The sequence below is a fragment of the Saxophila tyrrhenica genome, assembly GCF_035928015.1.
Source record: "Saxophila tyrrhenica strain CCFEE 5935 chromosome Unknown scaffold_10, whole genome shotgun sequence".
Classification (NCBI taxonomy): domain Eukaryota; kingdom Fungi; phylum Ascomycota; class Dothideomycetes; order Mycosphaerellales; family Extremaceae; genus Saxophila; species Saxophila tyrrhenica.
The window spans coordinates 962,058-975,843 of NW_027041742.1; the positions used below are offsets into that span (position 1 = coordinate 962,058).

At 56.0% G+C, this 13,786-nt stretch overlaps 6 protein-coding genes across 6 annotated transcripts; 3 read left to right on the forward strand and 3 right to left on the reverse strand.

The window, feature by feature from the left end:
* Nucleotides 1–1,022: 1,022 nt before the first annotated feature.
* NOP4 (RNA recognition motif-containing protein) lies at nt 1,023–3,404 on the reverse strand (the record flags this gene model as incomplete). Its single annotated transcript, XM_064804163.1, has 1 exon — nt 1,023–3,404. The coding sequence occupies one exon, from the start codon at nt 3,402–3,404 to the stop codon at nt 1,023–1,025; it is 2,382 nt and encodes a 793-aa protein (XP_064657964.1).
* Nucleotides 3,405–4,425: 1,021 nt separating this feature from the next.
* LTR77_006925 (uncharacterized protein) lies at nt 4,426–5,703 on the forward strand (the record flags this gene model as incomplete). Its single annotated transcript, XM_064804164.1, has 2 exons — nt 4,426–4,988; nt 5,046–5,703. The coding sequence occupies 2 exons, from the start codon at nt 4,426–4,428 to the stop codon at nt 5,701–5,703; spliced, it is 1,221 nt and encodes a 406-aa protein (XP_064657965.1).
* A 113-nt stretch (nt 5,704–5,816) lies between these two features.
* On the reverse strand, nt 5,817–7,888 carry LTR77_006926 (uncharacterized protein; the record flags this gene model as incomplete). Its single annotated transcript, XM_064804165.1, has 3 exons — nt 5,817–7,097; nt 7,179–7,649; nt 7,712–7,888. The coding sequence occupies 3 exons, from the start codon at nt 7,886–7,888 to the stop codon at nt 5,817–5,819; spliced, it is 1,929 nt and encodes a 642-aa protein (XP_064657966.1).
* A 666-nt stretch (nt 7,889–8,554) lies between these two features.
* Nucleotides 8,555–9,941, reverse strand: LTR77_006927 (uncharacterized protein; the record flags this gene model as incomplete). The annotated part of the gene is made up of 2 exons (XM_064804166.1): nt 8,555–9,113; nt 9,331–9,941. The coding sequence occupies 2 exons, from the start codon at nt 9,939–9,941 to the stop codon at nt 8,555–8,557; spliced, it is 1,170 nt and encodes a 389-aa protein (XP_064657967.1).
* A 241-nt stretch (nt 9,942–10,182) lies between these two features.
* Nucleotides 10,183–10,632, forward strand: LTR77_006928 (uncharacterized protein; the record flags this gene model as incomplete). Its single annotated transcript, XM_064804167.1, has 2 exons — nt 10,183–10,469; nt 10,551–10,632. 2 exons carry the CDS (start codon nt 10,183–10,185, stop codon nt 10,630–10,632), a joined length of 369 nt encoding a protein of 122 aa, XP_064657968.1.
* Nucleotides 10,633–11,736: 1,104 nt separating this feature from the next.
* Nucleotides 11,737–13,638, forward strand: LTR77_006929 (uncharacterized protein; the record flags this gene model as incomplete). Its single annotated transcript, XM_064804168.1, has 1 exon — nt 11,737–13,638. One exon carries the CDS (start codon nt 11,737–11,739, stop codon nt 13,636–13,638), a length of 1,902 nt encoding a protein of 633 aa, XP_064657969.1.
* Nucleotides 13,639–13,786: the final 148 nt, after the last annotated feature.

Here is a 13,786-nt window from a genome sequence, read left to right on the forward strand (position 1 = left end):
GACTCATACCATCCCCAGCCGTCAACATCCCATACGAGCCAAACATCTCCCTTCTGCCTCGCAAAGGTGACGCCGCCGCCGTCCAAGCGCAGCCATCACCATCGCCTCGCGCACTGATTGGAACTCCACCCAATGACAGGATGCGGAGAAATGTCGTACGACGAGCAGATGACGGACCTACCATTGTCGTCGCCACAACCAGCTTGGAGGGCGGAGTCACCCTAGTCTTTGACAAGAGAGCGGCGAACTGGACGGAGTGGTCGGCTTATATGCTATCTGTCACTTTTTTCACCGCTCTTTGGCCCACTTGCCGGGTGTTATGCGCCTGCTTGCAGCTTGAGATCCCGAAGGCTGAGGGTGCGTGGAGGGAGGACAATGTGATATCGCACGACGTGAGGTTGTACCGCTGGAGGCACGGGCCGGGCTTTTGGCTGTGCTCGTGCACAACGGTGGCATGGGGGAGACGATGGGTCGGGTCCGGCTGTGTGGGAGATGCTTCCGAGGACTGGGGTGAGGATTGCTGGTCCCACGGATACCGGTGGTATGGTTTGTGATAATTGGATTGTTGGGAGCGTGACCCGATGAATGGGACAGGCCACCACGCCGCCGGGACAGCATTTCTTACGTTGTCTGGTTGGAGTACATCACCAACGTCGACTGCAGGAAAAGTGAACATGGACGATGAAGTTGACAACGGTGATAACGAAGTGTGACAGCTTGTCGCTCGCCATACGTACGCGCACACCTGCATTGGTGTTGCTCGACTGTTGCTACACATCATCAGCCTTGCAACACTCTGAACCCCGTATCACAGCAGCAGAAAAGTGCAACATGCTCCAACCCGGCTTCATCGGCTTGCCGAATCCTCCAGTCATCTGCATGCGTACACCTGTGGAACCCGCTCCTCCTCAACGTACCGAATTCACGGCCGCTCGGGTTGCTCTCTGGAAAGCCTGGACGATCGGTATCGCGCAATTCACGAACAATCTCTTGTGGACCCTGTACAACTCCTGAACACTGCCCTACTTGCTGCCTCCAGCCCGATTTTTCCGCATTGCCCGCTTCCGCCCGATAATCTGGTTCCTCTTCACTAGCTTCTCATCGACGACCTTCTTCTCCTTCTTCTCGGCACCGCCATTCGGCACTGCCTTATCGCCCTTGTCACCTTCAACCCCCTTCCCGGTCCCTCGTCTGATCATGCCAAAGCGATCCCTCTGTCGTCCTGGCTTGCCCTTCTCAGATCCGTTCTCGCGTGGCCGCCGCGGTCGTTTGGTGGAGTCCTCACTGCGCTCGTCATCACGCTTCCGCTTGAGCGACCCCTTCTTCTTCTTCTTTCGTGACCCACTATCCTCTTCACCCTCAACAGGCTGATGGAGAGGCAGCTCTCCGCGCTCAACCGCCTTACTGCGCTCTCTCGCCTTCACCTCGTTATCCTTCCTTCGCATGACAACCTGTGCATTCTCAATCGCGAATTCCACAATCAGCCTCTTCTTCCGATCCTGTATTTCCTCCTTCGCAGCAGCTTTCGCCTTCGAATTGTCCTTCACCTGATATCCAACAGCATGTCCGTTCAGCCATCTCAACCCCATAAGCGCATTACGATGAGTGTAGTACTCAATGAACCCATAACCTCTACTTTTACCTGCACCAGTGTCCTCGCTGACCTTACTCCCGCCTTGGCCCTCGAACACGACTTTCGCCTGCTTCACCACGCCCTTGCCCGCTTTCTTCCGAGCTTTCTCGGCTTCTTGCATCTCTTCGCCACCGCGAGAGAGCTCCTCTTTCGAGAGTGGTTCTCTGGTGCTGGCTTTGACATCTGTCGCAAACCCGACCACGGCTTCACGCGCAAGCGCTTTGAGCTCTTTCGAGCCGATGCTTCGCGGGATGTTCCGAATGGAGAGGCGGGTTAGGCTGAGATGAAGGGAGGGGTTGCTTTCGATGAGTTGCTTTCGCTGCTTCGCACTGGCTTCGCGCATATTGCGCTCTGACGGTGAGAGCTTTTCGTACAGTTTTGATTTTGTTGAGATCGTGCCTTCAGATAGCAGGTAAAGACGTCGCTTGTCTTCTTTGCTCTTGTGTCGATGGGCGGCGCCCTCCTGGGTCAGACGGTCTGCAGACGACTTGTCGAGTGCTTGCGAGACTTGCAGCACTCGGCCGTCCATTGTGTACTGTCCTGATGGGTCGGCGTCTTCGTTCTGAAGGATCGAGTTTGGTGCTTGAAGGGTTTTGCTATCCTTAGCATCGTTTGGAGTAGCTGGCAGTGTCCGTCTCGGCGCAGCTCGAATGCAAGCGTCGGCATCTGGCTTGTTGTAGAAGCAGACAAATCCTGTGCCTTTTGATCGACCAGTGATCGCGTCCATCACCACTCGTGCATACCTGGTAGCGCCGAAGGCTGAGAAGTGATCTTCGAGATCCTCGTCTGTGCACGTAAATGGAAGGTTGCGCACGAACAGAGTGGACGAGCGATCCTCAGACTTGTCCCCGTCAGTCTCGGCTTCCTCGTCGTCGTTCATATCAACATCGACATCAGCGTCTTCGTCAAAGTCCTCGAAGCCGTCTGATTCGCCTGGCACCTTCTCCGCATCGTCGCCGTCAATCTCACTTTCGTCTGAATGCTCATCTTCACCATCAACATCCTGGCCTTCATCAGCTTTCTCCACCCCATCCTCGTCCGCATCCTCGTCCGCATCCCCGCCCTTCTTCAGTAGCTTCTCGTATTCACCCTTGCTCACCGCCCAGTCAACAGCAAGCGTCCTCCCATCAACTTCCTTCCCATTCACACCTTCTAGAGCCTTCTCAGCATTTTTCCTCCCTCTCAACACCACGAATCCGAACCCAGCCAGCAATCCATTCTTCTGCTTGGGAATGTACGCCTGCTTTACTTTTCCGTAGCTTAGAAACAGCTTGCCCAGATCATCAGAGCTCTTGACCGTCCATGGCAGATTTCGCACAATGAGTCGCGAAGGCTGTGGTATGTCTTGCTGTCGTTGGCTCTTGACTACCGCGGCGGGGTCTTTGCCTTTCTTCTCAGCATCACGTTGGCGGGGCTCTGCGAGCTCTACCCGCAGCTTGCGACCATCGAGGGTGTGCCCGTTGAACTCGGCTCGTGCTCGTTCTGCGTCCTCCGCATCGGCGAATGTGACGAAACCGTAGCCTCTGCACTGCTTTGTAGCTGAGTCGATGACTGCTGTGGCATGCTTGACTGGGTACGACTCGGAGAAGAGCTCGGTGAGGGACTCTGAAGTTGCGTTTGGTGGTAGCGAGCGGACGAAGAGCGAGCGGCGTTGGTCTGGCTTCTCCGCGGCTTTTTCCTTTGCTTCTTGTGGTTCGCTGTCGCCATGCACTGCTTCTACAGGAGCAGCACTACCGTTCGACAGCCGCTGCTTCTTCTTTGCGGGTGCCATGGCAGATTTCTTATTCTCGACTGTTGCATGTGAAATTTATGTTTTTGGAAGGTTATTTTCTCGAGCTTGATGGATTAAGGTTTAGCTAAAGTCTAGCTCCGGGAGACAGCCGATTGGCTCGTGTGACGACCTCTGCTCGTTCTTGTTGTCTACAAGTTCATTACAGATCAATTTTCCTCTGGAACACGTGAGGGCTCCGGCACCGCTATGAACGGTAGTATACTGTCCTCTAGCGGTCCATACCACGAGACCAAAACTCAGGTCGGGACGTATGTCACGCGGAGAGACAAGAGGAGATGATCGGCTGTCGAAGGATCACAACGATTGGCAAAGCGCGATGTCGTGTCGCCTTCGAGCGCCAGCAGGTCCAGGTGATCAGTATGCCTGGTGAAAGGCGGCCTGGCACTCCCAGGTCCGCATCTGCCTTCTCCCAAACTCAGTCTCGTCTCTCGCTCTGTTCATTCCGTCGTGTTTCCCGCCTTTTTTCCGTTTCATTCTAGCTTCTGGACGACAGGACACCGCGCGCGATGCTCGAAAACTACATGTTCACGACCGCGAGAACTTGGCTTTTGCTTGTACTCGGTGCTTCCGGCACAGCGCACAGCGCACAGCGCACGCTGCGTGTCCCGGCCCGCTCGCCCTCCCGATTCGAGATGTATCGCTCTCCAATGGCTTTGCGTTGAGAGGTATCGGCGTCTCTATCGGCAACTCTGCGCTGCAGTTCTCCTTTACGATCAATCCGTAAGCTGGGCTGTTTGAAGCGATCTTGAGCTTTCACTTACCAGTTCCAGAGCACTCAACGATACCTGGGTCTACCAAAGCGGCGTGACCCTCCATGACTACTAGAATGCTACGATCTGCGACAACAACTTGACGCCTGGCGCATGCGTGACTGACCGAGGCGGCCAGTACAATTGGACTTATTCCTCGAGCGCACGGAAAGCCCCTATGGATCAACTCAACAAAGCCGTCCTCACAGACCCAGACTACTTTGTTTACTACCAACCCTTCAGGTATTGCTATGTACGATGATGTCCGTCTAGGTCTCCTCAACGGAGATATACTGCTGGATACTTATACGCTTGGATTGCCTACACATGACTTCGGAAGCAAAGCCTACCCTCAGAATTCGTTCGGCATCGGTGCACGCTCCAAGCTTCTGAACACGCTGCAAAGCGTAGGGCATATTGCGTCGTCGTCGTACTCGTACTTCAATGGACATGCTAATGTCGCTGACCCAAGCAGAAGCGTCGACGGCCGGGTCGTTCTCGGCGGGTATGATGCAGCCCTCAATGGCGGCGGCCCACACATTAGCAACCCGATGGTAGCGCCTACACCGCGCTGCCCTATCGGTATGTGGGTCGATGTGGAAGACTTACTCCTCACCTTCGCCAACGGCACGATGCCAAGTCTGTCCCAGCAACAGCTTCTCCGAGCATGCGTGTCAGTGAGCGAGCAATACATCATGTCGGTCCCCATTGGTCCTTACTGTGACCGTTTCGCGGACTACGTGGGGACCGGGTGGCGGGGTTACTCAGGCAGCGTGATCAACGACCTTGGAACCCTGTATGATGCCGATATGGTGTAAGCTCATACACCCTTAGTACCCTCAGCATGGTAAACTGCAACTAACGAGTACAGCTACCGCGGCGGTCTTCATATCAGACTCTCGCCCAACGTCACCATCGAACTCACCCACTCCATGCTCGTGACCTTCGAGCAAGACGTTGGTCCCAGTGGCGCTATCGATACAGATTTCTTGACTGCAGAAGTTTTGATTTTCCCTTTTGCAGATGCCAGCATGAGTCCAGTAATTGGCCGCCAATGCTTCTCAGCCGCCCAGCTCTTCGTCGACTACGAGGCCAACACCTTCATCTCGCCTGCTGTACAGAACGCTGCCAGCGACCTTGTGGCGGTAGGAAAGGACTGCGCCGTCAAGAATAGCGGCAGCAGCGTGGGCGGCGGCACTGGACTCGAATACAACGCTACCAGCGAAAAGTATAGTTCGCAAGCGGGGCTATCTGGCGGCACAATCGCAGGCATTGCCATTGGCGCCATGGCCATCCTTGCGCTCATAGCAGCGGCAGTATTCTTCACCATGAAACGTCGGCGAAGACGTTCTGATCTGGCAAAGGCAATGTCGTCCTCTGTCGAGTCGTATGAGTCCATGAGCGAACTGTCGCCGACTGCTGAAGCGCCGGCGGAGGTGCCGGCGGATTCACCGCGTCGGGAATTGGAATCTGAAGGGGTCATGAGGCATGAACTTGATGCGCCGCGGCAGAGGGTGGAGTTGGGCTGAAGTACGCACCTGGTAGCGAAATGTACAGAGTTTTAGACAGGCTCTACAGTACTTTGTCCAACTAGCCGATGGTGCGACTGACACCGACTGCTTCTCATCGTGGCAAGTTCCGGTCATATATAGTCCTCGTAATCGTCATCTTCCCTCTGCGCCAATTGATCATACACCTTCCTCGGACCTTGCGACACAAGCTCATACGCCGGTCCGGCCTGCTTCTTCCACCACGCCGCCGCGCTGCTATTAGAGCGGCGTATACCACGCATCACGCAGCCCAGTACGCCCATTAGAGCGGCGCAAACACCAAACCCAAAAGCGAAAATAACGACGGAATTGCGCGCAATCTCTGGTGACTCTGCGGGCAACGAGCTCGTCACGGGTTCCTCGAGCCACTCCATCTCGGCGACAACGTCTGGGCTTTCCATGTTCTTTGGCTCAACCGTCTTCACCACGCGAGACTTGCCGAAGGCCAACGGCTCGCCATACTTATCCAAGGCCTCGGCCACGACATAACTCGCGTACCCGTCGAACGTGAAAGCCGTTTCAAAGCCTTGTCTTGAGGCAAGACCGACTTTTTTTGCAGTCGTGCCATCTCCAAACGATTTGCATAGATTCCACGACGCTACCTCCGTAGCCCCGTTCCATGACACGTGCACAGTTGTGCTGACGCTCCCGTCGTCGTTATCCACAGCGGCGCTATGAACGTCCGGTGGCGCGGAGGGACGGCCTACCCATGGGAATTTGTAGTTGCGATACGAATGTGCTGAGCCCTCTTTGAAGTTCGCTTCCATGAGTAATCTGCCGTCCGGAGTATGCTCAGACTGGCGGGAGGAGTATGTCCAGCCCATGAAGATGTTCCCGCTAGGCAGGATTTGCGTGGAACCACGACTGTTGGTAATGCCACCTTGTGGATGGTCATAGTGCGCCAGCAGCTCCACGGTCATGGGAGGAGTGGTTTTGAGCGCGAGTATCAGGCCTCGGGAGATGTCGTTCGTGGGATGTTCGACAGCGGGCGAATGGTCACCCATGGCATTGTCGAAGACGGAGAGGATCATGTGTGTTTCGTTCTGTGAACGCACTCGCACGTGATGCTGTCGTGAAAACTTTGCCGCCGGGTCGACGAACTCGAAGTCTGACTTCTTTCCGCCCAGTCTCCAGACGATGTGGCCGTCGACATGCGAAATCTTATAGATGGCGTTCATATGCCGTGATGATATCACATAGTCTCCGTCTGGGGCTTTGTCGACTGAGTTTAGATGCAGTATGTCCCAGCTGTGGGTACATCGCTCGTCGATGGTGGTGTCCGGGATGAACATGGTTTCGTCAAGACCAAGCCAGTCTCTCGCGCTCCATTCGAAGAGAAGTTCGCTATCCTCAACACGGAGCTCGTTGAAGCCCTGCAATAGTCCATTATACCTGTTAGCGTAGATCTTGCCAATTTACAATCCGTCGACTCCTGCTCGGAAGTAGCTACTAACCTCCCAGCCAGCTGAGCAATTTCCATCGAACCCAACCGCTTTGCTCTGTCCAATCGTGCTTTTGCCAGGCACATGTGAAAGTGTTAAAGCCCGTTCCCCGTCATCGACGACTGTAAAGTCGTGCATGTTTGTTGCTTTGAGCTCGCCCAACAGATCGACTGCAGTGTAGATGCTGTAGTTATTGTCCAGCACCACGCCTTCGCCATGCTGCTTGTGTGGAAAGATCAAGCTTAGCATTTCCTTCCCACCCACAGTGACCGTGCGAAAGTCGAATGTATTGAAGTGGTCGAAGAAGGGAGCACCGCTCCATACCAGCTCGCCAGTGGAGTCGTAGATATGCGGGCCATTCCACTTGCTCCCTTCCTCTCTCTGATCGAGCTTGGCATAAGGGGCCACGAGCCAGTATCCTGGTGCTAAGGCTTCCTCATCATACACCTGGATATTCCAGCGCGGAGCTCCAATGTCTGGTCGCTATAGTCCGCGGATCAGCCTGGAGCAGTCTGTGGTCTGCATGACCAGCAGAGAGAACATACCGTTACGAACTCAAAGAACTTCTGCTCGTCATCATCGTCCCTCCCGGTATGTTTTGATATTTCGCGCCCATCTGGGCCCAGCCTTGGTGTTGAGCGCCGCGATACAGCTTCATGCGCATAGGCATATTCAAGATGAAGCGGCCAGACGGACAGAAACACGAGCGGAAGACAGAGCATCATAACATGTTTGTTGCGACTTGCGAGAGCAAAACAGCGACATCGATGGAACGCCCAGCAACTGATTGCTGAGATGGCAGACAGCAGTCCTGGAGAACAAAACGGCGTCCATGCGTCTGAAGCTGATGGCGCCGAATCTGCAGCCTGTCCGCGAGACCAACCCGTAACCGCGCGGCCTGAGGGCCAGAGCGACGGCAGAGAAGCGGCTGGGTGCTGGTAGTCGTCAGCAGTACAATGGTACCGTTAGAGCCTCTCGCGTAGATCATCCCGTATTTCTGTGTCTAGCCCGCGCCATTGACAGCCAGCCGGGCGGCAAGGACGTCACCTTGCTGCGAATGCGACGGGCGAAGCGTCCAGAGTCAAAGCCGAGGCCACTGACTTGGAAACAGTGTACAAGGTATATCTGTAGAAAAGGCCAAAGGTCGGTTCATTCGTCTCCATGTCGTGACAGTGTCGCTGGATTCGGTGACTCTGGCGAGGTAGCACTTGTGTTGATCTACGACCCGACCGTTCGGGCGGGATACGATCTGCAGTAACAAGGTACAGGTACATACACAATCATGCGCTGAGCGAAGAGCCATAAACCTGCAATGAATGCTACGCTAAGCAAGCTGTATTCATAAGGACTTCCCAGCGAAGCCCTAGACCACATCCAAGCCTCATACCCTACTTCTTCCCCCCCTCCTCCTCCTGCACCGTCCTCCTCACCCCCTCAACAAACGCCTCCACCGCCTCTCCGCCACCCAAAGGCATACTCCCACCCCTAATCAATCCCCCGTTCTCCACCTTCAACCCCAACGCCTCGCCAATCATCGGCAGTCCCCCGTCCCTCAGCGCCACAGTCAAAGACCCCAGACTCTGCTGCAGCTGCGGGCTATGCAGGACTCTCTTCACAGTCTCCCGCTTCTGCTCCGCCGTCTGCGCCTCAATTGCCGCTTGCGCTGCGGCGGGTGTAGCGGCGGAGGGAGCAAGGGAGTCGGAGGATTCTTGGTTGAGGAGGAGAATTTCGGGTGGGAGGAGCGTGCAGAGGGTGTCGAGTTGGGCTGGGGTGCAGGTGTTGATGTAGGAGATCATGGTGGCGGGGGTGAGGAGATCGGGGAGGGTGGTGAAGGGTTTGTCGGCGCGTTGCTGTTGCTGTTGTTGGTTTTGCTGGGAGGAGGTGCCGAGGGAGTTGAGGAAGTTTTGGACGAGGGAGGATGTGTCTTGTGGTTGCTGGGAGGAGGCACTAGAGGTGGAAGAAAGGGTGTTAGCTTACCTTGTTCGAGGATAAGGCGCAAAAGGAGGTCGCTTGGTGTAGTAGCTCTGTCGAGGTATGCAAGTCTATGCGGACAACATGCTTTTCCCGGGACGCCTCGCCCCCACCAGGTCTCCCGTCGAACCTGATGCATACGCCAGAGCACCTCGCTTGCCCACAATGTCTCGCAAAAGCACACATCACTTACGCTCTTCCGCCGTCTGCGCCACCCTCCCTGCTCGCCTCGCCCTCCTCTCGCGGATCGCCACCCGTAGCATCCGCCCCAGCACCACCTGTCGATTCCGTCCTGTCCAGATCCATCAGATCCTCGTCCCCGCCACCACTCCCTCCGCCTTCTCCACCGCCGCCATCCCGGTTCTGCCTCATCTCCTGCACCTCATGCTCCACATCCACCTCCTCCCCACTCAACAGCGCATCCACAATCTGCCCCAGCCGCTGATCCCGCTGGCTGAACCAGCTCAGATCTCCCTCCCGATGCTGCGTCTTCGCCTGCATCCAGAAGTATTGCTTCTCGCCCGAGCTGGAGAATCGAAGCACGAAGATGCGCCCGTTTGTCGGCGAGCGGACGTCTTCGGCGCCTGCCTCTTTTACTAAAGGTGTGAAGGTGGCGTCGCCGGGGATAGTGATGAGGTCCAGTTCGGGTTGATCGACTGGTTGGGAGCGTGGTCGCCAGCAGAGGTGGATGAGGTCGTCTTCGCTGTAGAGGTAGAGGTAGCCGGGGGTTTGCTCGGGGGTGATGCGTTTGCCGGCGGCGTCGCAGCGGCCTGCTTTGAAGGTGATGAGGGGGGAGTCCGCCATTTTGGTGTCTTCGGTTGATTGTGTAGTGTGTTGTTGTGTTGGTTAATGAGAAGTACAGTCCCAGGCAATCGAGAAACACGAATGAAGCTCGCAGAGCCGCATCAGCCAAGACCTCGTTCCTCAGGCAAGAGCCGGTTCCGGACCTCCCAATCCAACCTCACCACACCTCCACTCCCCCGAAGCTAGACGTCCCACCACTCTCCACTCCCTCGACACCCACACAGCGGTAGCAAGCCCAACTATGCCGCTCCTCCGCCCCGCTGCCCGTCTCCTCTCCGCACCCCGCGCCCGTCTCCAAATCGTCACAAACCCCTCCTTCACCGCGCGGAGGAACCTCACATCCACCGCCTCGCGAAGCGCCGGCGACCATGCACACGAAGACCACTACGACTCACCATCCGGCTGGCTATTCGGCGTGAAGCCCGGGGAGAAGTACGAGAACGAGGGATGGGAGAATGTGTGGTACTATGGATTCTTTGGGAGTATACTGTTTGGGGTTGTGGGGTACTGCTATAAGCCTGATACGAGGTGAGTGAGCTTTTTCCTACCTGAGGCTGGCCTGGATATGGGAGTGCTTGGGCATAGATGAGATGCTGACTTGTTGTGCAGCATACAGACGTGGGCTCTCGAGGAGGCGCGGCGAAGGCTGGAAGCAGAGGGCATACTGGAGGATCCAGAGAAGACAAGATAGGCGCGTGTTTGGCTGATTTGTTGCGCGATAATTACGAAGGATGGATGAGCTGGCCGCAGCATTGTACATATCCGGCGGCAATCCGTGAAGGTCTCGATAGAGGACAGAAAGCCTTGCTGGCCCGAGGGTTGGCGTTCAGAGCAATTTAATGTCCCCCGAAGACCACCACTGGATCACTCGCTTCGACTGAAGGTGAAGAGCAGGATTCTGAATCCCCAGATCTTTTCAAGAACTCAACATCACCCGTGTAAACGAATGCCGCGGTTGACGTTCACCTCCCCATTCCACTGACTTCCCTCCGTACTTTGTAAACGTCGCCATTGCCATTAACACTTGCGGTCAAGTAATGCTTGAGATCAGGGCGGTCCTGCAATGGCTCTAGTGACGCGTGCTGAGATATCCCCAAGCGTGAGACTACTTCTCCAGAGAACTGGTAGGAGGTATCACGGCAAAAGCTGTCCACCCCCTGCACAGTCAACGTCCTATGTCCCATACCTTCCCTCCTCGAGAACGTCTCGAACAACGTACATGTACCTGTGTAAACGATATGATCTGATCTTCTGTAGCTGCTGATGGCAGCACGGCCCAATCTCGGCTCCCGGCAGCTGTAACGCATCTGTCACACCATCATCCTTCGCCGGAAACGCCTAGGCTACACCAACTTCTCACGGTCCCTCTAAGTAAAGGCCAAAGGATGCACACCAGCGCGCCAATCGCGCCAAACATGGCCTGTGATATCGCCATGTGGGTGGAGGGATCTGCTATCCAATTGCCTGCCGAGCCTGACAGGGGAGACACGGCGATCGCTTCATCCCATCTTGATTCCTGCCACGCCTGCAGTACGCTTTTTGATCCATTTTGCGCTCTACTATACCGATAGCGATACGGTGCGATCACTGGGTAGGTACAGAAAAGGGTGCTACCTCTGCGCCAAGGTGTTTCTTCTCTGTACCCAACAGTAAGCTGACACCGGCCCTCCATTGTGGTCGTGTATCGCTTTCGCTGATCAGCTCGTGTCATCCTGCTTTCTGCGCCTGCTTTTGCTGCAACTTTCCTTTGAACGAGGTCCGTTGACGGGCGGTCTTTCTCTTCCCGTTTGCAACGATGGCCTGGAGCACCTTCTCGAAATCCGCTCCGCTGCTTATCCTGCTGCTTCTCACGTCTGTCGGGACAGCGCATTCGGACACCGCATACTCGCTGGTCGAGTCTCGAGAGCTAATAGGAACGGCAGAAGACGAAGCAGACGCCGACTTCCCTGGAGACAAGTTCCACACGTTCGTTTCGAGGCCGGATATCAAGGCGCCCAAGTTTCGAGTGAATGTCTTTGACCGCGCAGCGCTTGCGCCGGGATACTGGTTCGTTGCGCCGTACCATGAGCTGGATCAGGATACCACGGCGAAGCACTGGGTGGGACCGTATATATTTGACGACAGTGGAGAGCTTGTATGGTGCGGCGCGGCGACCTTCGACCACTACAATACCTTCGATTTCAGGGTTGAGCAGTACCAGGGCAAGGATGTTTTGACTTTGATGTACCCGAATGAAGATGCTGGTGCGATACTGGACAATACATACAGCGAGCTGAACAGGGTGGAAATGAAGGGAGTGGACATGCATGAGTTCAATCTGGTCGATGACGGAGTACATTCACTCATGGTCACTTCGACGGAGCATCATTCCACCATCGAGCAGGCGGCGGAGATTGGAATTGGGCCGAACAAGACCTGCAAATCGTTATGGAAAGGCTTTCGAGAGCTAGATACCGCGACCTCGGAGGCGGTCTTCGAATGGGACGGGCGTGATCATATCGGTCTGGACGAAGTCACGTTCACGCCGACCAATTATGAAGAATTGTGTCAGAGGAATTGGGACATCATGCATTTCAACGCCGTGGACAAGTTCCCGAATGGCGACTACCTCGTCTCCTCCCGCCACACGGATACGCTCTACAAAGTCAACCACACCGACAGCTCAATCGTCTGGCGTCTAGGCGGCACCAACTCCTCCTTCTCCTTCGCTAGCAAGTCTGTCAAGTTCTCTCGCCAACACCACGCCACCGTCCGCGGCCAGAACTCCACCCACACCCTCGTCGCCATTTTCGACAACGCCATCGGCTCCGCCGCGGTGGGAGAAGTAGCTACTCACAGCAACTCCCGCGGTCTTCTACTGTCCCTGGAGCACGAAACGATGACCGCCAGTATCGCCGCGCAGTACGACCACCCGCAGGGCGCTCTCACGAATTCCCGCGGTAGTTTCCAGACTCTCCCGAACGGCAACGCGTTCATGGGCTGGACATACCACACGCAGATCTCCGAACACACGGCCGACGGACGATTGATCATGGAAGCTTCGCTCAAGTTACCGGGGCACTGCTATCGTAGCTATAAGTTCCCTTGGGTCGGCCAGCCGGCGCGGGGACCTGATGTCTACGCCGCCGTCGCCGCCGCCGGGAACGAGACGATGCAGACGGTGGTATACGCAAGTTGGAACGGCGCCACGGAAGTCTCCACCTGGGAGCTCTACCACTCGGACCCCTCAGGCAAAACCATTGAACTCGTAGCGTCAACCCCACGACAAGGCTTCGAGACTGTGCTGGTGTACGACGGCTACGCGAAACACGTCATCGCATCCGCCCTCGACGCCCACGGCGCGGAGCTCGGCCGCTCATCCGTCATCGAAGCGACCACACCCGAAGAAGGATTCGACGGCTTCAGTGCCCCCGTGGTGGCGGAGGCGCAGTGGCTTGAGGAGCAATCACACCCAACCACAGAGCCGGAGCACGAGCACGAGGCGGTGGAGGTGGTGGGATGGTCGTGGGCGGCTTATGCTGCGGGCGCAGTGTCCTCGCTAGTGGCGGTGGCGGCTAGTTGGGGGGCGTGGAGGGCGATACAGAAGATGGTGGGGAGGAGGAAGGGGGAGGGGGAAATGGGGGTTTATGAGCCGTTGAATCAGATGGCGGAGGCTGATGGGTCGAGGGGGTTAGGCAGGAGTAGGGAAGAGTTATGAACGAGATCTCACGCACGGTCGATGTCTGTATGTGTGCTTGTACGCCTTCTCATTTCATTCAAGGTTTCTCAAGGCTACAATGGTGGAGATGTGGATGGATGGTCTTTACCTTACAGCTGCTGGATGAGTTAAGTACATTCCACTAAAT